The sequence below is a fragment of the Rana temporaria genome, chromosome 8 (genome assembly GCF_905171775.1).
Source record: "Rana temporaria chromosome 8, aRanTem1.1, whole genome shotgun sequence".
NCBI classification, from domain to species: Eukaryota; Metazoa; Chordata; class Amphibia; order Anura; family Ranidae; genus Rana; species Rana temporaria.
In genome coordinates, this window is record NC_053496.1 from 21,116,194 (window position 1) to 21,139,158 (window position 22,965).

Here is a 22,965-nt window from a genome sequence, read left to right on the forward strand (position 1 = left end):
CACCCGCCATATAGCAGAATGACGGCGGCATATGATGTGATCAAGATATCACGCGCCCGTGGTGATCGGAAGTGTTGTGTTAGGCCGCGTACACACGGTCGGTCCAAACCGATGAAAACGGACTAAAGGACCTTTTCATCGGTCCAAACTGATCGTGTGTGGACCCCATCGGTCAATTATCCTTCAGTCAAAAATTTTAGAACTTGCTTTAAAATTGAACCGATGGACGCCTACCTGATAGGTCAAAACCGATGGTTAGTACGCAAAAGCATCGGTTAAAACCCCACCCATGCTCAGAATCAAGTCGACGCATGCTTGGAAGCATTTAACTTCATTTTTCTCTGCACGTCGTTGTGTTTTACGTCACCGCGTTGGACTCGATCGTTTTTTTAACTGATGGTGTGTAGGCACATCAGACCATCAGTCAGCTTCATCGGTTAACCAATGAGAACGGTCCTTCGGACCGTTCTCATCGGATGGACTGATCGTGTGTACAGGGCTTTAGTCTTACACACAGCAACTCCCATCGTGGTATGAAGCCTCTGTCAGAGGCTTCTTACCATGTGATCAGCTGTGACCAATCACAGCTGATCATCGCGTGAACCAGGAAGTGCCGGTAAACAATTGGCGGCTCTCCCTGTCAGAGGGGGGGGTCTGTGCTGATAATCAGCACATTGATAATCAGCACAGCCCTCATCAAAAGGTGCCAATCAGTGCCCAACCCCTGCCAGCCTGTCCCCTAATAAATTCCCATCAGTGCCGATCAGTGCCCAAAAAAGTGCCAATTAGTGCCCTATCAGTAATGACTGTTAGTGCCCCATCAAAGGGCCAATCAGTGCCACTCAGTAATGCCTGTCAGTAGCTCCTCATCAATGCTGCCTAGCCAGTGTCACCTATAAGTACCCATCAGTGCCGCCTATCGGTGCCGTCAGTGCTGCCTATCAGTGCCACCTATCAGTGCCCATCATTTATTTTCTTTAAATTGTCTGTCTTTTTTCGTTTATATCACAAAAACTAAAACATGCAGAGGTGATCAAATACCACCAAAAGAAAGCTCTATTTGTGGGGGGGGAAATTATAAAATTTAGTTTGGGGACAGTGTAGCATGACCGCGCAATTGTCATTCAAAGTGCGAGAGCGCTGAAAGCTAAAAATTGTCCTAGGCAGGAAGGGGGGAAAGTGCCTGGTATGGAAGTGGTTAATCATGAAGATCTGGAACAATATTAGGAAATAAAAGAACCCTTGTGCTTTTTTTGTGCTTTGGTACTTGCCTGTCAGAATTCCGTTTTATTTATATTTCCTGGGGAATTCCTTGTCTATCAGCAATTGTAAATAATAGCAAGGGAAATAGAATTATTGATTTGCCAATTCTTATGGACATAAATTTTAGTGTAAGGAGCTCTGGTGACGGCGGTATTTTGATAAATGGCTCCGTGGTTGAACAATGCTTGTTTCCAGCATCTCGGCTCGGTATATCATAGACTGTATCATTCTTTCATGGCTGCACATCTATGAATAAAATATGGAGAGCAAAGCTGGCGTGATTCCTCATTGCTATTCCGGAAAACCGAATGGGGAGCCAGCTCTGGACCTCGAGAGCCCACTAAACCCTTTTTATACCACATTTTATGGATTACGTAAAAAAAAAAAGACTGGAGCCTTTCCACTTCACAAACCTCCAGCAGCAGTTAAAGCTGCACATTGCTTGGAATAGTAAAACTGGTTTAGAAAGCTCACTGATGTAAACTGCATAAAATCACACGTATCTTATAAACACAGCCCGTGCAGAGGTACTTGTTTGTCTTTTAGAACTGACTGGTAAAAATTTTGGGCCAGATTCACGTAGCTGCGCGGCGGCGTAACGTATCTCATTTACGTTACACCGCCGCAAGTTTTCAGCACAAGTGCTTGATTCACAAAGCACTTGCCTGTAAACTTGCGGTGGCGTAGCGTAAAGCCGTTCGGTGCAAGCCCGCCTAATTCAAATGGGGCGGGGACCATTTAAATTAGGCGCGTTCCCGCGCCGAACGTACTGCGCATGCGCCGTCCCTAAAATTTCCTGAAGTGCATTGCGCTAAATGACGTTGCAAGGACGTCATTGGTTTTAACGTTAACGTAAATGGCGTCCAGCGCCATTCACGGACGACTTACGCAAACGACGTGAAATTTCAACGTGGGAACGACGGCCATACTTAACATTGGCTAGACCACCTAGGGCCCAGCTTTATCTTTACGACGCGTATCTCTACAGAAACGACGTAAATTTACAGCGACGGGCAAAGCGGATGTTCGTGAATCGGCGTAACGAGTCATTTGCATATTCTACGAAAACCGCAATGGAATCGCCACCTAGTGGCCGGCCTAGAATTGCAGCCTAAGATCCGACGGTGTAACACAGTTACACCTGTCGGATCTTAGGGAGATCTATGCGTAACCTGATTCTATGAATCGGGCGCATAGATACGACCGGCCGGATTCGAAGATACGACGGCGTATCAGGAGATACGCCGCCGTATCTTCTTTATGAATCTGGCCCTTTATTTTTCCAATACAATGTAACAGCCGTGACTGGGAACCTCTTGTTATAGGAGAAAATAAAACCCTTTATCAAGAGAAGAAATTGCCCTAGACCACAAAGCTAATGCTCTATAACAGGGGGTGGAGGGTGGCAGTAGGGGTGTACTTAACACAGGGACAAGACTGGTAGCTCCTTTAGGCTTCACATATATGCAAATTGGATGTGGGTTTCCCCCCACATCCAATTCGCATAACAGGTGAGTGTGACCGGCTCATATATGTCCGGGGCGGCCGTGGTCCAGATTTCAGAAGGGTCCTGTGCGCCTTTGGGTCCAGTTCATGTGCGAATTCAATGCGGACCTGAATTGCACCTAAACCAGTGAACAGGGAGGCACCGGATCCCATGCTGGGAACCGTGGCCTGAGATATGTGGACCCGGCCTTACTCATCCATTAAAGTGGATGAACACCCCAATTTTTTATTTATTTTTGATGTCACAATGTAGAGTATAAGATTTACTACCATCTGTGCCCAGTCTTGCCACACAGAGTTAATCCAGCTCTGAGCAATCCTCTTTTATTGGAAAAAAAATTGGTAACCACAAAAAGCGCCCCAGTGGTTCCCTCCGCTGCGCTAAGGAATATAAAACAAAACAAAAGTCCGCAGCTGCTGCTTTAAATAAATGTGAAATGGAAAAAAGTGTATAAAGTGTATTCAAACAAAGTGATTTTTATTCAAAATATATAAACAGCGCTATAGTGTGGTTGACCCACACCGATGAACTAACAAATACAAAAATAAAAACAAATGATTGAACCCGTGATTAAAAAAGTGGTAAAACAAAGTTCATAAGTGATTGAAGAAAATGAAACTTCTGTGATCTTCAAAGTAATCTTCCACCACACCTGACGTGTGTAGTGATTCCTCCACCAATAAGATTGGCCACTCACCAGAACTACTTGCCTCACACTCTCGTGTTATGGCAAAACAAGCATGTTACGCATTCCTCAAATCAGATGGATGGATGCCAATTCCAACAAAGTGATAAGTGAGATCCACATAAATAATGAAAAAAACGTGTGATAGTGTAATACTGCTAAACTCAGTTTAATGAAACACCACATCAAATCTGCAAAGGTTACACTCACAAAAGTAAACTCAAAAACAAGCGTGAATCAAATCAAAGCAAACTTCCTCAATATTCCTTTTGGCTGATGAACTATGGTCACGGCGGACCTGTGCAAAAACCAGATGCTTCTCACCACTTCCCCTCCGTTGTGCTGGCGCTCTCCTGTTTGGAAAAAAATCTCTCTCACTCGCTGGTCACTAGCGTGATGTAACTTGCAGAATCATATCACATTGGTTCAGAGGGTCAAATGTTCGCTGTGTAGCCACGCCCCGACATGTTTCGTCATGTAAGACTTATTCATGGGATTCACGACGTATTTACATAAAACACGCCCCCATCACATCGATTTGAATTGCGCTCCCTTACGCCCCCAAAATTACACTACGCCGCTGTAACTTACGGCGCAACTTCTTTGAGGATAAGGAAAATACGCTGTAAGTTACGGCGGCGTAGTGTATCAGAGATACGCTACGCCGGCCGCAACAATGCGGCGTGCTACGAGGATCTGGCCCATTGTTTTTTTTTTTTCAAAATTTTTCCTATTTTTTTGTTTATAGCGCAAAAATTAAATCCACAGAGATAATCAAATACCACCAAAAGAAAGCTCTATTTGTGGGGGAAAAAAGGACGCCAATTTTGTTTGGGTATAGTGTGATGGGACACTATTCCCCCCCTAATATCAACTATAGGGCATAATTAATCCCACTGATGCCAGGATGTTCTCTACTCCTAAATGACATTGTTCAGTCCAGAAGTCTGAGGAATAGTAAACTGCCCCTTTGGTTAGAAAGTTTGGAGACCCGTGATTTCGCCTGCTCCTTTCACGCCAATGTATTCCACCGAAATGGCCACATTTGTGGAAAAATTGGGGCATTTCGGAGTTTTACCCATATGTGTTTCTAACTGTAGGGGGGTGTGGCTGTAGGTGTGACGTCATCGATTGTGATTCCCTATATAAGGGAACACACGATTGATGATGGCGCCACAGTGAAGAACGGGGAAGCTGTGTTTACACACAGCTCTCCCCGTTCTTCAGCTCCAGCGTCGATCGGGTCCGCGAGTCCTGCGGCCGCGGTCACGGAGCTTCGGACCGGGTCGCGTGCTGGGCTTAAAGGGCAACGTACATATACGTTGATGTGCCCAGCCGTGCCATTCTGCCGACGTATATCAGCGTGAAGGGGTCCTTAAGTGGTTAAACATGCCCCTTTATCTCCCCAGTGGGCAGCATTCAGTATAGGTGATGGTGAATATGACCTCGGGGGGGGGGGGGGGAATGATAAACATATGAATACCGCCTCTATTTACATATGAAAGCCGCCGCTATTTGCATAGCAATGCCGGTATTTACATGTAAACACAGGGGGCCAGATTCTTAGAGGAGATACGACGGTGTATCTCCAGATATGTCGTTGTATCTCTGAGTCCGGCCGGTCGTATCTATGCGCCTGATTTTTAGAATCAGTTACGCATAGATATCTATTAGATCCGACAGGCGTAAGTCTCTTACGCCGTCGGATCGTAACTGCATTTTTACGCTGGCCGCTAGGGGCGTGTGCGCTGATTTACGCGTCGAAATATGTAAATCAGCAAGATACGCGAATTCACGAACGTACGCCCGACCGACGCAGTACAGATACGCCGTTTACGTTAGTTTTTTCCCGGCGTATAATTACCCCTGCTATATGGTGGCGTAAGTGCGGTGTACCAATGTTAAGTATGGCTGTCGTTCCGGCGTCAAAATTTGAAAAAGTTACGCCGTTTGCGTAAGTCGTCCGTGAATGGGGCTGGACGTCATTTACGTTCACGTCGAAACCAATGACGTCCTTGCGGCGTACTTTGGAGCAATGCACACTGGAAAATTCCACGGACGGCGCATGCACCGTTCGGGAAAAACATCAATCACGTCGGGTCAAGCCTGTTTTACATAACACACGCCCACCTCTTCACAATTTAAATTAGGCGGGCTTACGCCGGCCTATTAACGCTACGCCGCCGCAACTTTTTTTTTGAGAATACGGCACTTGCCTGTAAAAGTTGCGGAGGCGTAACGTAAATAGGATACGTTACGCCCGCACAAAGTTACGCGATTCTACGTGAATCTAGCCCAGGGTCTGCAGGAGAGTCATCTGTACACAACAAAAGAGCAGAGCTGGGCAGCATTATTAACAGAACTTCACACTGAGATATCAGGACACAGCACATGACTAAAACCCCAAGGGATGAGGGAATTTAAACTGGGATAATTGGCAAGTATTAGTCAGCTTCTTTGGGCCCCACAACAATGACAGGGCCCAGGGCAGATGCCACTTTTGCCCTGCTTTAAAGACGGCCCTGAGTATAAGACAAGTTTGAGCTGCTCACTTTTCCTGGTCAGAAATAAAATACTTTCAAGGCTTTAGAATGAATAAATACATTACCTAAAAGGTTATTTTTATTTTTTTTACATGTGCTGATCTGGAGCTGTTCTTGAAATTACATAGGCAGAGATTTGTACCGGGTCGATCTGCTATAGCTACAACAGTGTGCTATAGTCAGAGCTTTTAAATAGGAAGTCAAGTGCTTCTCTCGACATACAGTAATCCTCGGTTCTCGAGCAGCCTATGAATGACAAGCAGAATATTTGTCATTTTGACATTTCCAGCTGTGTTCAAGTAAGTATATAATTTAAACCTGTGTGTTATGGGCCCTCTGTGGGTCCCTTCCTGTGTATGGTGGATTTTTCATTCCGCGCTTCCTTTAAACCAGTGAATAATTTACTCCTATCTATTTGCTGCTTTTTTATAGCTGATGTAAAACATTTATAAAGCCATATAAATCCTCAGGTGCATAATAGTTTAATTGTGCACATTGCTAGACCAGGCATTTTATACCGATCCTTTCATAAGTCAGAGATAGTTTGCTACAATATGTATCATAGAAACGCAAAGAGCGTAATTTACATTTTATGCATTGCCTGAATAGGATCTGTCAGATTATCCTGTCTCTTCACTTGATGCGGCAGAATGATTATTATATTTATTTATTTTCTATTAACAAATTTTTATTAGTCAATAAAATATATTACAAGTGCTTCTCGGTACACTTAAGGCCCGTACACAAGATCGGATATTCAGACAAGAATTGTTCGATGGACGTGTCTTGTCGGATAATCCGACCGCCTGTACGCTCCATTGGACAATTGTTGTTGGAATTTCCGACAACAAATGTTGGATGGTCATGCTCTCAAATTGTCCGACAACAAATGTGTTCAGTCGGATTATCCGATCGTGTGTACACAAGTCCCTCGGACTAAAATCCAAAGTACAAACACGCATGCTCCGAACTAATGCTAACCATAATGCTAACCAGCGCCCAGAGGCGATTCAGTTCGCAAGTGTTGCGCTATATAAGTTTTTCACTCACTCATAAGACAACATTAGCAGAAGTTGCCTAAAGGGTGGCGCTAAAGAGCAGAAAAACCACTTGGTTTTGTGAATTTTGGCTGAAAAAGTTCTGCCATTTGTATGCAGAACAAGCAGTGTTGGCTGGTGCTCACAATTTGTTGGGGGGCGCAAACAAACAAACAAACAAAAAAAGCATTAATTGCAGCCACCCTGTGCCCATCAAATGCAGCCACTGTGCCCATCAAACGCAGCCACTGTGCCCATCAAACGCAGCCACTGTGCCATAAAATTGTCGCCACTGTGCCATAAAATTGTCGCCACTGTGCCATAAGATTGTCGCCACTGTGCCCATCTATTGTCGCCACTGTGCAATTCCAAACGCAGCCACTGAGCCATGCCATTGTCGCCACTGTGCCCATCAATTGTCACCACTGTGCCATGCCAAACGCAGCCACTGTGCCATGTCATTGTCGCCACTGTGCCCATCAATTATCGCCACTATGCCATGTCATTATCAACACTGTGCCATGTCAAACGCAGCCACTGTGCCATGCCATTGTCGCCACTGTGCCCATCAATTGCCACAAATTTGCCCCATAAAATGCTGCCAGATTGCCGCCCCACCCCCCCCCCCCCCCCGCCGCCCGGCAATTACCTTTCTCAGCCATCCTCCTTCACGATCCCTTGATGTCCTCTCCCGCCCTCGATGTCGCTTCAGCCAATCAGGTTACCAGTAAGCAGATCCGGTGAACCTGATTGGCTGAGATGCGTGTCAGTGTTAACCAAGGAACGCACACCCCGTGTGTTCCTTGGTTAACTATTTGGAAGCTGATTAGAGCCCACAGGCTGTAATCGGAAAGCCTATCAGAGTCACTGGCACAGCCAACCAGCTGCCGTTATTCAGATGGCCGGTGCTCACCAGGGGGCCGGCCATCTGAATAGTGAGTGGGCAGCGCCGGCGACAATACATAGATTCATGCAATGCATGAATCTATGTATTGTTTTCAGTGGCGGTGCAGGAGCGAGAGGGAGAGGTGCTCCTTATGGACAAGTTCACGGCCAACGCCATTCGAACAAAAATCCACGGATTTGTCCGTTGGAAGTCTGATCGTGTGTATGAGGCTTTACAGATAGATACAGAGAAAAACAAACAAAAAAATAAAAAAAGGCACATAAACTGGATAAATAAACAAAGGAGTTAGCAATCAAATCTGCAATTAAACTCTGTTAATGAGTTACAACTCAATAGTAGGAGAAATAAACCCTATCAACCCCATTGGGACCATACTATCAATAGGGATTGTTCCTAATCTTAAGAGGGAGGTGGGAAGCCAAAAGAAAGGATAATGGGGGCCACTTTATAATTCAACATATAAAGAGAGGAGTCTTAACGATTGTTAAAGTCCTTCAATTATATTAATTTTAAACCAACTTACACAACGTCACTCTATCTCTCTCAATCTATCTATCTATCTATCTATCTATCTATCTATCTATCTATCTATCTATCTATCTATCTATCTATCTATCTATCTAGTCTTCTATAAACTTTGTAAACTACTGTAATTACTAAAATGTCTACTCTTTGTAAATACACCATGGGCTAGATTCAGATAGCCCGCCGTAACTTTGTGCGGGCGTAGCGTATCTCAGATACGCTACGCCGCCGTAACTTAGTGAGGCAGGTTCTGTATTCACCAAGAACCTGCGCCCTAAGTTACGGCGGTGTAGCGTAAATTTGCCGGCGTAAGCGCGCCTAATTAAAATTGTGAAGAGGTGGGCGTGTTTTATGTAAATAAAACATGACCCCACGTAAATGACGTTTTTGACTAACGGCGCATGCGCCGTCCGTGAACGTAACCCAGTGCGCATGCTCCAAATTAACCCGCAAAAAGCCAATGCTTTCGACGTGAACATAAATTACGCACAGCCCTATTCGGGAACGACTTACGCAAACAACGTAATCGATGGAAAATTTGACGCTGGCCCGACGTCCATATTTAACATAGGATATGCCTCATATAGCAGGGGTAACTTTACGCCAGAAAAAGCCGAACGTAAACAACGTAAAAAAATGCGCCGGGCGGACGTCCATTTCTGAATCAGCGTATCTACCTAATTTGCATATTCCTTGCGTAAATCGATGGAAGCGCCACCTAGCGGCCAGCGTAAATATGCAACTAAGATACGACGGCGTAAGAGACTTACGCCAGTCGGATCTTAGCCAAATTCCGGCGTATCTTGTTTTCTGAACACAGAAAAAAGATACGCCGGAGCATCCTAGAAGTTACGCGGCGTATCAATAGATACGCCAGCGTAACTTCTTTCTGAATCTACCCCCATATTGTCTAATTTTCCACATTCAAAAACTGGGGCATTGTGTTTAACAGGAACAATAATTAAAGACAGGCAATTATTCACCCGCTTAAATTTTAATCTGATTTAGCGAAGATTAATAAATATTAATAATATATAAATATTCAACAGTTATAGGAGTTAAAATTAGTGATGGCTCAGTATTTTTTGCAAGCACACAATTAGTGTCCTGTAAATCTGTATCAGGGCACATTCGGATGTTTGAATTGTGGTAACGCGCATTAAAATGCACATTACACATTTCTACAATTTTCACAGTACTTTGCAATGCATTGCAGTAATTGAACTGGGACAACCCCAATGAACTGGGCAACACATTGCAGCGCACCACAACATAAATGCCAGGTATTATTAGATGTCCATGGAACTGTTTTTTCTTAAAGCAATGTATAAAGTGAATGGGGAAGAAAAGCAATTATAGACAATTAAATACATTTTACATAGAGCTAGCATAAAAACTTGAGTCAGTCCTAATGCAATCCTTTAATTTCTTGACCAGCATGAAATAAAGAATAGGACAGGGACTGAGATTCACATATATGTATTTAGTTGTGTCTACTCTTAAGGAGACCTTGACCTCAACTTAAAATTTGCAAGTATAAGCACAGAAAAATTAAAGGGGTTGTAAAGGTAAAAATGTTTTTTCCTAAATATCTTCCTTTACCTTAGTGCAGTCCTCTTTCACTTACCTCATCCTTCCATTGTGCTTTTAAATGTCCTTATTTCTTCTGAGAAATCCTCACTTCCTGTTCTTCTGTCTGTAACTCCACACAGTAATGCAAGGCTTTCTCCCTGGTGTGGAGTGTCGAGTGTCGTGCTCGCCCCCTCCTTTGGACTACGTCAGGACGCTCTCTACGTTGCAGATAGAGAAAGGAGCTGTGTGTTAGTGGGCGTCCTGACTCTCCTGTCTATTTAGGAAAAAACATTGCACCTTTACAACCCCTTTAAGTATTTCCAATGCTTACTTGCAGATTTTTTCTTTCTTTAAATATTTTTCATTAATTTGCAATGTGTATTTAAACTTGCTAGAAAATCTCACTGCTTCAAGAATATATATTTTTATGTTTGGTCCGACCTAGGGGAACACGTCATTTCAGGCACCTCATCCCATAAATATGGAAAAAAAGACTTGAAGTGCGATTGTAGGGGTGCCAACAAAGAATGAGAACATGAAATATTTAAAACATGAAATTTATTTCAAATATGATTAAAACTTAATCAAAAATAAAACCATTAGGTATCCTTATATATCTCCATTTGTGGTGATCTCACTGGAAGGATTCCAATTAGTTAGTAATTACAAGATGGTATTTTTCAGGTGAGTAAGGGTGACAAGATGGTGTGTTTTCCTAACATGTTTCGCCAAGAATGGCTTCCTCAGGGGATTACAGGCCACCAATAAATATATAGAACCAAAAGACCATGGGAGGAACATTTTTCATGTATTTGCAATGTGTCTTTAAACTTGCTAGAAAATTTGACTAATATACTTTGAGTGAGTGTCAGGATAGATCATTCCAATGTCAAATGCTTAACACTATAAGCATATATAAAAAAGGAAGAAAACAGAGCAGAATTGTTCAAAGTTGAAACCTTTTAAGGAGGAATACAAACATATATACCAAATAGTATATGCTCGGTTAAAAGCATGTATGTATTCACATACATTTCTATTTAATTCAAAATCAAAATCCAAAAATGGAGACATATATATATAGTTGCAGATCAACATTGATGCAGCAATAATATATTTCTGTTCCTCATATGATCCGCCCATAGATGATAAACACATAGGTCAAAACAACTGCATATACATAATTACATCTATGGCCGGGTACAGACGAGCAAACATGTACGATGAAACCGGTCCGTCGGACCGTTTTCACCGTACATGTCTGCCCGGGGATTTCTGTATGGTGGCTGTACTCACCATCATACAGAAATCCGCGTGTAAACAATACGGGGGGGGGTGTCTGCGCCGTCGCTGCGACGATGATGCGGCGACGTGGGCGGCCCTGCCAGTTCAATGCTTCCACGCATGCGTCAAAGTCATTCGACGCATGCGAGGGATGGCGGGCGCTCGGACATGTACGGTAGGTCTGTACAGACGACCGAACATGTCCGAGCGGGCAGGATTTCAGCGGGCTGTTTTAAAACAAGTCCAGAAATATTTGCCCGCTGGGAAAAGGCCCGGCGGGCAAATGTTTGCTGGAATCCTGCCCGCTCGGGCCTACACACGACCGAACATGTCCAGTGGACCACTTTCAGCAGACATGTTCGGTCGTGTGTACGGCCCATATATGTCATAATGATGGTATCGGCATGTCGTTTTCATAACGATAAGCAGTTGTGTTGAAAATGGGAGTGGTTGTAACTCTACGCGTTTCACATTTAGCGTCATCAGGAGGGGGAGGGTGCTGTTAGATTAAATTAATAGCATTATATTAAATATATATGTATAACCCCAATGGCTATATAAAACCCCAATAAAAAAAAAGCTAAAATTACTTACATTAACCATTAAAACACATCTAAGGAGGCTTAATGCAATCCAGAGAAGATGAGGGACCAATAGGGGAATTCCCTAATGGAAAGAGAATTCCTGGAGGGGCCCAGTATGGACAGTTATGTGAACACATAAGTGGTTTTAACAGAGCATATACAGTATATGTGTTTGTGTTACTCCTTGAGAGGTTGCACCTTCGAAAAAATCCTGCTCTGCTTTCTTTCTTTTTTGGACAGAGTTCAAGAAGAGCAATATCCCAGCACAGCCCATTCCCCCCATAGCCCTGTCCTCTTCAGAGATGTATGAGTCCCAAGTCCTGTCTGTGCTGGCTCACCTCCCAACCCCCTCTTCTATTCCCTACATAGAGTTTTATGTAGCTTCTGGGAAAAGAGCTGTGATGTTGGTGCTGTCACGTATCTGGTTCGTGAGCCTGACGCGTAGAGGAGGGCCTCTCGTACCACACTGCCTTGTGGGTCACTGAAGGTGAGACAGCAGCCACATAAGCACAGTGGTGTAGGCGTGGCTGAGATTAGTCCTGTAGTATGTATGGCTGGTTGTCAATGGACAAATGTGCAGCAGGCAGGCTGGTGGTGGTTAGGCAGACCAAGGCCATGGCAGGCTGGGATTGCAGCTGGAGCAGAATCCAGATGTGGATTGCAGAGCAGAGCCGTGGCAGGCTGGATGAGCAGATGCAGGGTTAGGCAAGCCAGGTCGGTAATGTTCAGGCAGATAAACAGAGCAGCAGGCAGAAGAGGAGTCCAAAACAAGCCGGGGTCAGGGTATCAAGCAGACAGCGTTAGTGAGAACAAGCCGGATCAAGATCAGAGGTCAGCACAGGTAACAGATCAGAACACACAGAAGCTGGTAATAGGTCAGAACACAAAGTCCATGCAGAAGCTCAGTTTATATAGCCCGATGTGCTGATGCGCGTGTGCGCATGTGCGTACACTGATTAGCCAACGTGCTAGTGCGCATGCGCGTACGACAGGAACCTCTTTCCTGACAGGTGCCAAGCAGCAGTCTCAAGCCTTGTACACACGACTGAGTTTCTCGGCAAAAACCAGCAAGAAACTTGCTGGGAGATATTTTTAAACCGGTCGTGTGTACATTTTCGTCGAGTAAACTGTCGAGAAACTCGACGAGCCAAAAAGAGAGCAAGTTCTCTATTTCCTCGACGGGAATGGAGAAACTTGCCTTGTCGAGTTCCTCGACAGCCTAACAAGGAACTCGACGAGGAAAACGATGTGTTTCGCCCGTCGAGTTCCTCGGTCGTGTGTACGAGGCTTCACATATAATCATATGTGTAATTTTTCTGTGGGAGAGGAACGGTCTAGCAACAAGATATCTTTAAATGTGTTTTCTAAAATTTGTATTGCTTTGTCCTCATGCCATTTACAGTATATATTTATATTATACAAAAGCCTTATAAAAGAAATCTGTTTTTATTTTTAAGGACTGACGATTCTAATACAACTGAGCAGGCCAGCACTGAGGAGGGAAGTGAGCAGCCCCCATCTCCTAAAGCAGTCCCATCTTTAGATGAAAGGATAACATGTTTCAGGAACATGCTTCTAGAAAGAGGGGTAAGCGAACCAGAGACACCATTATATGACCACACCACAATGGTCATCTTACATTTTAAGTTTCAGATTTAAAGATGAATTTTAGGCGTATAGTATAATGCATTTTTCGTTTTGGATGGAGTAGGGAAGAGTTCAAACCCCTACCAGTGTATATTTTTTTTGCTTCTGGGAAAATGTCCATTTGTCTAGCCCTGAGGACCTCAAGACTCCAAACTGAATGGCTCCCAGGTTAAAGTGACCTCCCACTGTGTCAATAAATATGGAGGATCCCTTTAAGTTGACAAAATAAGCATACAGGTTTGCTTTAAACAGAACAGTTTTGAAAATGGTTCAGAATGCAGTCTGGTTGCTTTGTTCTAAAATATTAATGTTTCTGCAACAAAGTCATATGAGAAACTCAAAGGGATCCTCAGCAAGGAATGTTTTAATTAAATAGTTTTCAACTTCATGAAAGTGTTGAAAAATAAGAGCAGGATGAGATTTGTATATTCTTGTTATGAGAATAGGGGGGTTTAAGCATTCTAACTGTTGGCAATGCTCCACAGGTGTCGGCATTCTCCACATGGGAAAAAGAGCTTCACAAAATCGTGTTTGATCCTCGGTATCTCTTGCTAAACTCTGAGGAACGGAAACAGGTGTGTTTTCATAGCATAACATATATATATATTGATTTTATGTATTTAAACATTTTTGCAAAGAATATCATAAATTTGCCTGCACTAAGTTCTAGATAATGTACAGCTTTAAAGAGAACCCATTATGACTGAAATATTGGTGCTGCCATTGCTGACTTCAGTATGATTCTTCCAGTAGTTACCAACCTCTGCTTCCTTAAGGGCCAGATTCTCAAAGGCGTTACGACGGTGCAACACCATTTGCGCCGTCGTAAGTCCTAATCTGGCCCAGGGTATCTATGCGACTGATTCTTAGAATCAGTTACGCATAGATTCCCATTAGATCTGACAGGCGTAAGGCTCTTACGCTGTCAGATCTTAAATGCAATTTTTTTTTCCGCCGCTAGGTGTCGCATCGTCGTTTTCCCCGTCGTCTATGCAAATTAGCTAGTTACGCGAGATTCCGGAACGTACGCGCGGACGACGCAGTGATTTTACGACGTTTCCGTAAGCTTAAACTTGCCCCTGCTATAATGAGGAGCAAGTTTACGTAGGTCCGTCGTATGCCATGTTAAGTATGGCGTCGGGTCCGCGTCGGCTTGTTCCGTCGTTTTCCTAAGTCGTCCGCGAATACGACTTTACGTCAATGACGCCCACTATTTTAAGCCCCGCGCATGCGCAGTTCGATCGGCACGGGGGCGCGCTTAATTTAAATACAAGCCGCCCCCTTTGAATTACGCGTGGGATACGCCGGGCCAATTACACTACGCCGCCGCAAATTACGGAGCAAGTGTTTGGGGAATACGGCACTTGCTCCTGTAAGTTGTGGCGGTGCAGTGTAAATGGCTTACGCGCCGCCGCCGCAGGATCTACCAGAATCTGCCCCATTATCTCTACTTATCAGATAACATTTAGGCAGACCTTTCAATGACTAGGCCCTGGTTAGTGTAATCTAGACATGTGCATTCATTTTCATCCCAATGCATTTTCGTCTGAATTTCTGGGATTTCCGCGTTTGTCTAACCACTTAAGCCCTGGACCATTATGCAGGTTAAGGACGTGGCCCCTTTTTGCGATTCGGCACTGCGTCTCTTTAACTGACAATTGCGCGGTCGTGCGACATGGCTCCCAAACAAAACTGGCGTCCTTTTTTTTTTTTCACAAAAATAGCTTTCTTTTGGTGGTATTTGATCACCTCTGCGTGTTTTGCTTTTTGCGCTCTAAATAGAAATAGACCGACAATTTTGAAACAAATTCAATATTTTTTTACTTTTTGCTATAATAAATATCCCCAAAAAATATATAAAAAAAACATATTTTTTCCTTAGTTTAGGCCAATACAGATTCTTCTACATATTTTTGGTAGAAAAATCGCAATAAGCATTTATCGATTGGTTTGCGCAAAAGTTATAGCGTTTACAAAATAGGGGATAGTTTTGTGGCATTTTTATTAATATTTTTTTTCTACTAGTAATGGCGATGATCAGCGATTTTTTTTCGTGACTGTGACATTATGGCGGACACATCGGACACTTTTGACACATTTTTTGGGACCATTGTCATTTTCACAGCGAAAAGTGCTATAAAAATGCACTGATTACTGTGAAAATGACAATCGCAGTAAAGGAGTTAACCACTAGGGGGCGCTAAGGGGTTAAGTGTACCCTAAGGGAGTGATTCTTACTGTAGGGGGTCGTAGCTGTAGGTGTGACGTCACTGATCATCGTTCTCTATAACAGGGAACAGACAATCAGTGACATTGCCACAGGGAAGAACGAGGAAGGTGTGTTTACAATCACCTCTCCCCGTTCTTCAGCTCCTGTGACCCGATCGCGGGACACAGGCGGTGATTGGGTCCACGAGTCCCGCGGGCACGGTCACAGTGCTTCCGACTGGGTCGTGACCAATGGCTGGGCTCTTAAAGGCGGCGTATTGGTACGTGCCTGTGCCCAGCCGTGCCATTCTGCCGACGTATATCGGCGGTCCTTATGTGGTTAAACGAATGTGCAGAATTCAAAATCCAAAAGATCAGACATCATTTTTTTTTATTTCGATGTGACAACAGTTTGATATAGATAGAAGATTCGACATGACGGTGACAATAGCGATCTGTGTCTATCGAATCTGTGGTTGAATGTGCCTAACCTAACTTTATTAGTCAAAGATTATTCTACTTAGGGAGAAAAGATTCGACATTATAGAGACATGAAGATTCGACGAAGCAGCTAAAAATATACGATTGCCGCGAGCGGACATTTATGGGCAAATTCTCCGCCCATAGGCTATAGAAGAATTCTAATGTTGGTTGACTAGTAATAATAATTTATAAATATAATTATTACTAGTGTCATACAACATGAGAATTCTTCTATAGCTTGTGGGCGGAGCATTCGACCGGAAATGTATGATTGCGGCGTCGTACAATTTACCGTAGCTGCTTCGTTGAATCTTCTTAGAACATTCGACGGACATCATAAGCCTTCAATGATAGATTCGACCTTAATTAATTCGGATTTTCGGGCGAATGCTTTTTTTTAACGAAACAAAATAAATAAAACTAAATAAATTTAGTGTGCACATGTCTAGTGTAATCAGGAAAGAGTTTTGTACCTACTGGAGTGGCAATGATGAAGGGTCTGTCATTGATGTTTGTGTAAAGCTACAGGCTATCAATTCTGAGAAAGTCAGGGACGTCAGGGACGGCAGGCACCCCCTTTTTCAAGGTGCGAGTGGAGACTTCTTTCAGACTTCACATACTACAAAACTCACCTTGTACTCAGGTTTGTTCGTTTTTTGTCGAGCCCGGGGTGCAGTGTGCAAAAACAACCCCCCACACACACTTCTGGCTACATGCGTTATTGCATACCATAGAAGTCAATGCGGAACAAATTATTTTCGTTTTCAGTTGACTTCTATGGGGAAACTCGCTTTGATGTGCGAGTGTTTTGGATTATGAGCCTTCTCCTGGAACGGATTATGCTCGTAATCCAAGGTTCCACTGTAGCTTATTTCAACTGTTATAATAAACCAAAAACATCAATTTAAAGATGTATAAAACTTAAAAGAAAATGGTTATAGTTTGCCATTAATTACTTAGTATGAAATGCAGGAACCAATCAAATTTTACTCCGCTCAGGTCAAACCAGTACAAGATGGATATTCATTTCATGGTATGATTCCCTTGCAGGTCTTTGAGCAGTTTGTAAAGACTCGAATCAAGGAAGAATCGAAAGAAAAAAGGAGTAAATTAATGCTTGCCAAAGAAGAATTTAAAAAGCTTCTTGAAGAATCCAAGCTGTCCCCAAGGTATTATAATCAGCACTCAACGAATGTATTGCTTTCCTGACAACTTTACCGTAGTTATGTTCTGTTACTTTTATGTCATTTTTATTTAACATATTTTAAAATTATTGCTAGGTAGGGGAAATGGTTCCACTGTAAAGGAAAATAAAAGAAAAAATAAGAAAGAAGCAGGTAAAAGTTAAAATGCAAAAAAAAAAAAAAAAAAAGAAAGAAAGAAGCAGGTAAAAGTTAAAATGCTAAATATATGTACATATATTATTCTAGGGGATTTTTGGGGGGTGGGAGGTTTAAGTTTCTAAAAAGACTATATATTCTTTCAACATTATTTTTACATAAATGTGTAAAATACATCTTATATTATTTGTGTGTGCTAATGATTTAACCACTTAAGACCCGGACCATTATGCAGGTTAAGGACCTGGCCCCTTTTTGCGATTCGGCACTGCGTCGCTTTAACTGACAATTGCGATGTGGCTCCCAAACAAAAGTGACGTCCTTTTTTTCCCCACAAATGGAGCTTTCTTTTGGTGGTATTTGATCACCTCTGCGGTTTTTATTTTTTGCGCTATAAACAAAGATAGAGCGACAATTTTGAAAAAAAATGCAATATTTTTTACTTTTTGCTATAATAAATATCCCCCAAAAAGATATAAAAAAAAATGTTTTCCTCAGTTTATGCCGATACATATTATACTTATTTTTGGCAATAAGCGTTTATCGATTAATTTGCGCAAAATTTATAGCGTTTACAAAATAGGGGATAGTTTTATTGCATTTTTATTAATATTTATTTTTTTACTACTAATGGCGGTGATCAGCGATTTTTTTCATGACTGCGACATTATGGCGGACTCTTCGGACAATTTTGACACATTTTTGGGACCATTGTCATTTTCACATCAAAAAGTGATATAAAAATGCACTGATTACTGTGAAAATGACAATTGAAGTTTAGGAGTTAACCACTAGGGGGCACTGTAGAGGTTAAGTGTGACCTCATATGACATATGTGTTTCTGTAGGGGGGCGGGGTTGGACGTGTGACGTCAGTGATCGTCTTTCCCTATATCAGGGAACAGACGATAACTGACACTGCCACAATGAAGAACGGGGAAGGTGTGTTTACACTCACCTCTCCCCATTCTTCAGCTCCGGTAAACCGATCGCGGGACACCGGTGGCGATCGGGTCCGTGCGCGTGGTCACAGAGCTTGGAAACGGGTCGCGAGCGCGCTGCCGGAGGGGCGCACGTGACCCCACGGCTGGGCCTTAAAGAGATACGTACAGGTACGTGATTGTGCCCAGCTGTGCCATTCTGCCGACGTATATCGTCAGTAGGGGGTCCTTAAGTGGTTAAAGCCTGTACTTCGGTATATAGTTTGTAATTATATACTGTATGTACATAGCGGTAGCCATATCTGCTCATTAAATATGCATGCTTTGTTTCCTGCTTTCCACTGCTGCTGTGCAGTGTTCTACTTTACAGCATTTCCTTACAGTACATGGTAAAAGTACAAGTAAAACGTATGGAGCCCCCACTTGTGGTGAATCAACAAATATCTGTATTTGAAATAATAGCTAAAATCTTGGTAAAATGTGAAAGGATAGAAAAAAAAATGAGTTTAACCACTTTCGGACCGGCGCGCGACTATATACGTCGGATATATTTTGAAGAGGGATATCTCGATAATGGCAGCAGCTGATGCCATAACCCAGGTATTCATCTCTTCAGGCAGTCGGTCCAGTTTACAATAATGGTGGTCTCTGCGGCGGATTCGCCGCAAGATCACCGTTCTCGGCGGCGGGAGAAGGGCCCCCCTCCCGTCACTCTCCCACACCCTCTGCCGCTTACTGGAGTCATAGGTCGAGTGAGGGAAAGATGGCCCCCACCCATCTCCATACCATAGCAGGGCGGAAGCGAGGTCAAATGTCACTTCCACCCATAGCTCTTATGCCGCGTACACACGATCGGTTCGTCCGATGAAAACGGACCATTTTCATCAGACGTTTTCATCGGACGAACCGATCGTGTGTGGGCCCCATCGTTTTTTTCCCATCAGTGAAAAAACTTAGAACCTGTTTTAAAATTATCTGGTGGTTAAAAAACCGATAGAAAAAAACGATCGTCTGTGTGCAAGTCCATCAAGTCAATGCATTCTCTGAAGAATGGAACTTCATTTTTCTCAGCACGTCGTGTTTTACGTCACCGCATTGGACACGAACGGATTTTTAACTGATGGTGTGTAGGCAAGACTGATGAAAGTCAGCTTCATCGGATATCTGATGAAAAAATCCATCGGCCCGTTTTCATCGGATGAACCGATCGTGTGTACAGGGCATTAAAGGACCATTTTATTTTTGTCATTTTTTCAAATGACGATTTTTATTTTTTATTATTGCATTTTAGTGTAAATATGAGATCTGAGGTATTTTTGACCCCAGATCTCATATTTAAGAGGACCTGTTTACATTCCTTGTAATAGGAATAAAAGTGACCCAATTTTTTTTTTTTTAAACAGTGTAAAAATAAATAAAATAAAGTAAAATAAATAAGAAAAAACATTTTTTTTTAAAGCGCCTCGTCCCGATGAGCTTGCGTGCAGAAGCGAGCGAATACATGAGCAGCGCTCGCATATGAAAACGGTGTTCAAACCACACATATGAGGTATCGCCATGATCGTTAGAGCAAGAGCAATCATTTTAGCCTTAGACCTCCTCTGTAACTTAAAACATGCAACCTGTAGAATTTTTTAAACGTTGCCTATGGAGATTTAAAAGGGTAAAAGTTTGACGCCATTCCACGAGCGGGCGCAATTTTGAAGCGTGACATGTTGGGTATCAGCAGTATCGGCGTAACATTATCTTTCACAATTTAAAAAAAATTGGGCTAACTTTACTGTTGTCTTATTTTTTTATTCAAAATGTGAATTCTTTCCAAAAAAAGTGTGCTTGTAAGACCGCTGCGCAAATAGGGTGTGACAAAAAGTATTGCAATAACCTCCATTTTATTGTCTATGGTGTTAGAAAAAAATATATATAATGTTTGGGGGTTCTAAATAATTTTCTAGCAAAAAAAATAGTTTTTAACTTGTAAACACCGAGTCTGAATACAGGCCCGGTCCTTAAAGGGGTTGTAAAGGTAATTTTTTTTTCACCTTAATGCATTCTATGCGTTTTGGGGATTGCAAGAGGCTCATACCAAGTCAAATATTATATAATATATGCAATATATACGTATTGATGCAATAATGAATACAGCAGTCTTGGAATACTGCATTATTTTGTGCCTTTTATATCTGCGCAGTTTCCGTGTTAAAGTCATTGAATACATGACCAGCATCACACATAGACTGCAGCCTTTCCCAGTGGACTTACTTTGAATTATTTATCCATTTGTTTTTCTTCTTTTTTTTTTTTTTTAGAACCACCTTTAAAGAATTTGCAGAGAAATATGGAAGAGACCAACGCTTCCGTGTGGTTCAGAAAACGAAAGACCAGGAACTTTTTTTCAACCAGTTTATAAATTTGCTGAAAAAAAGGGACAAAGAAAATAGACTGCGCCTAAGAAAAATGAGATAGAATGCCCGCCATACGACACTGTACATTGCAGACAAAAGGGAAGTATTTTCTTTATCATTTATCAGATGGAGAAAATGTCAAGCGGACCGTACATTTTCGGGTGACCTAACCTGCCTACTTTATAAAGGGTATCTCTGAAAATAAATAAATGAAAATTCTACACAAAATATTGTTTCATATTGAAGCTATTTTTTATAACATCATGGTCAGTGTCTCTCTATTTGCCATTATGATGTAAGTTAGTTGCTGTATGTTTTTAGTTGCTTTTGATTATTATGCAAATTACTGTTATGATGCACAATGTATAAAGTGACAATTATAAGCCTATTATGTTATTCTGTAAGAACGACTTTTTTTTTTGTAAAAGTTAATCCCTTTATTTTTTATCATTTTATGTTTATTTTTGTAAAGCACATTCCCGGTTAACAACCCATGTAAACTGTATTTCTTGACAAGTAAAATGCTGTATTGATGTTATAATGTCATTGTCTGAGTGATGAAATGATGATTAATCTTGTTGTGAAAGTGTCACCATGTTAAACTGTCATTAGCACAAGGAAGTAGACACAACTGTCACTCTGTACTTGCTCTGACACACTTATTTTGTAAAGCCATTAAAATGTAAAGTTACTTTTTTTTTTTATTGTATACCTACAGTATGCATGGGATTTTTCTCATCAACTTTGTATACACAAAATATTTGAACTTTTTTTTAAATAAACATTTTAAGAAAAGTCAATTCCAGGCTCCAGAGTTTATTTTATTATAATGTTGTTATTTCATCTTCGGCTCCTGCTCCTAAAATTATTCTTACTCCTGCTCCTGCTGCTTCTTATGACTGTTGCCCCTCCTGCCTAAGCTGCTCCTCCCTCTTCTGGCCCTACTGCTCCTCCCCCTATCCCTTGCACTTCTCACACTGCTGTTCTTTCTCCTACAGCCAATGTTCTTCCTCTACTGCAGGGATCTCCAAACTACGCCCCCCTGAATGGCAGGAATTTACATAACAACCAAAAATATAAATATATAATGGTGTAAGTAGTCAGGAGCAAATATTACTCCTCTGAAATGTGTGTCACTCCCACCGTGATAGTGGGGCCAATGACAGAACACCTTAAATGAGCCCTGTGAAGGAAAAACAACAAACAATGCCCCTTCTACTGCCCCTTCTGTACCTCTTTCCTCTGCCCCTGCTGTGCCTCCTCAAACTAACCCTGCTACATCTTCACCCACTGCCCCTCCTTCTCCTCCTCCCACTGCTAATGATTCTCCTCCACCTGCCCCTACTGTTCCTCCTCCCACTTCTCCTGCTGCTCCTCCTCTTACTTCCCTTTCTGCTCCTCTTACTCCTACTGCTCCTCCTCCCACTGCTACTGATGCTCCTAAACCTGCCCCTGCTGTACCTCCTTCCACTGCCCCAGCTACTAATCCTCTCACTGTGCCTGTTGTTCCTCCTCCTCCTACCCCTTCCGTACCTCTTTCCTCTGCCCCTGCTGTGCCTCCTCAAACTAACCCTGCTACATCTTCACCCACTGCCCCTCCTTCTCCTCCTCCCACTGCTAATGATTCTCCTCCACCTGCCCCTACTGTTCCTCCTCCCACTTCTCCTGCTGCTCCTCCTCTTACTTCCCTTTCTGCTCCTCTTACTCCTACTGCTCCTCCTCCCACTGCTACTGATGCTCCTAAACCTGCCCCTGCTGTACCTCCTTCCACTGCCCCAACTACTAATCCTCTCACTGTGCCTGTTGTTCCTCCTCCTACTGCCCCTTCCGTACCTCTTTCCTCTGCCATTGCTATGCCTCCTCAAACTAACCCTGCTGCATCTTCTCCCACTGCCCCTTCTGCTCCTCATCCCACTTCCCTTGCTGCTCCTCTTACTCCTCCTCCTCCCACTGCTACTGATGCTCCTCCACCTGCCTCTGACATATGAGCAATGTATTTTTTTTTTTTTTTTTTTTTTTTTTTTTTTTTTCTTACGTT

General features: G+C 42.7%; 1 protein-coding gene across 1 annotated transcript in view; it reads left to right on the forward strand.

Moving 5' to 3' along the window:
* Window positions 1–21,727, forward strand: part of TCERG1L (transcription elongation regulator 1 like) — a 272,474-nt gene extending 250,747 nt beyond the window's left edge. The window contains exons 10-13 of the mRNA XM_040361370.1: window positions 13,365–13,494; window positions 14,040–14,129; window positions 17,296–17,414; window positions 20,832–21,727. Of these exons, the coding sequence (XP_040217304.1) occupies window positions 13,365–13,494; window positions 14,040–14,129; window positions 17,296–17,414; window positions 20,832–20,988 (496 nt within the window). The 3' untranslated portion in view covers window positions 20,989–21,727. The remainder of the gene's footprint in view (window positions 1–13,364; window positions 13,495–14,039; window positions 14,130–17,295; window positions 17,415–20,831) is intronic.
* Window positions 21,728–22,965: the final 1,238 nt, after the last annotated feature.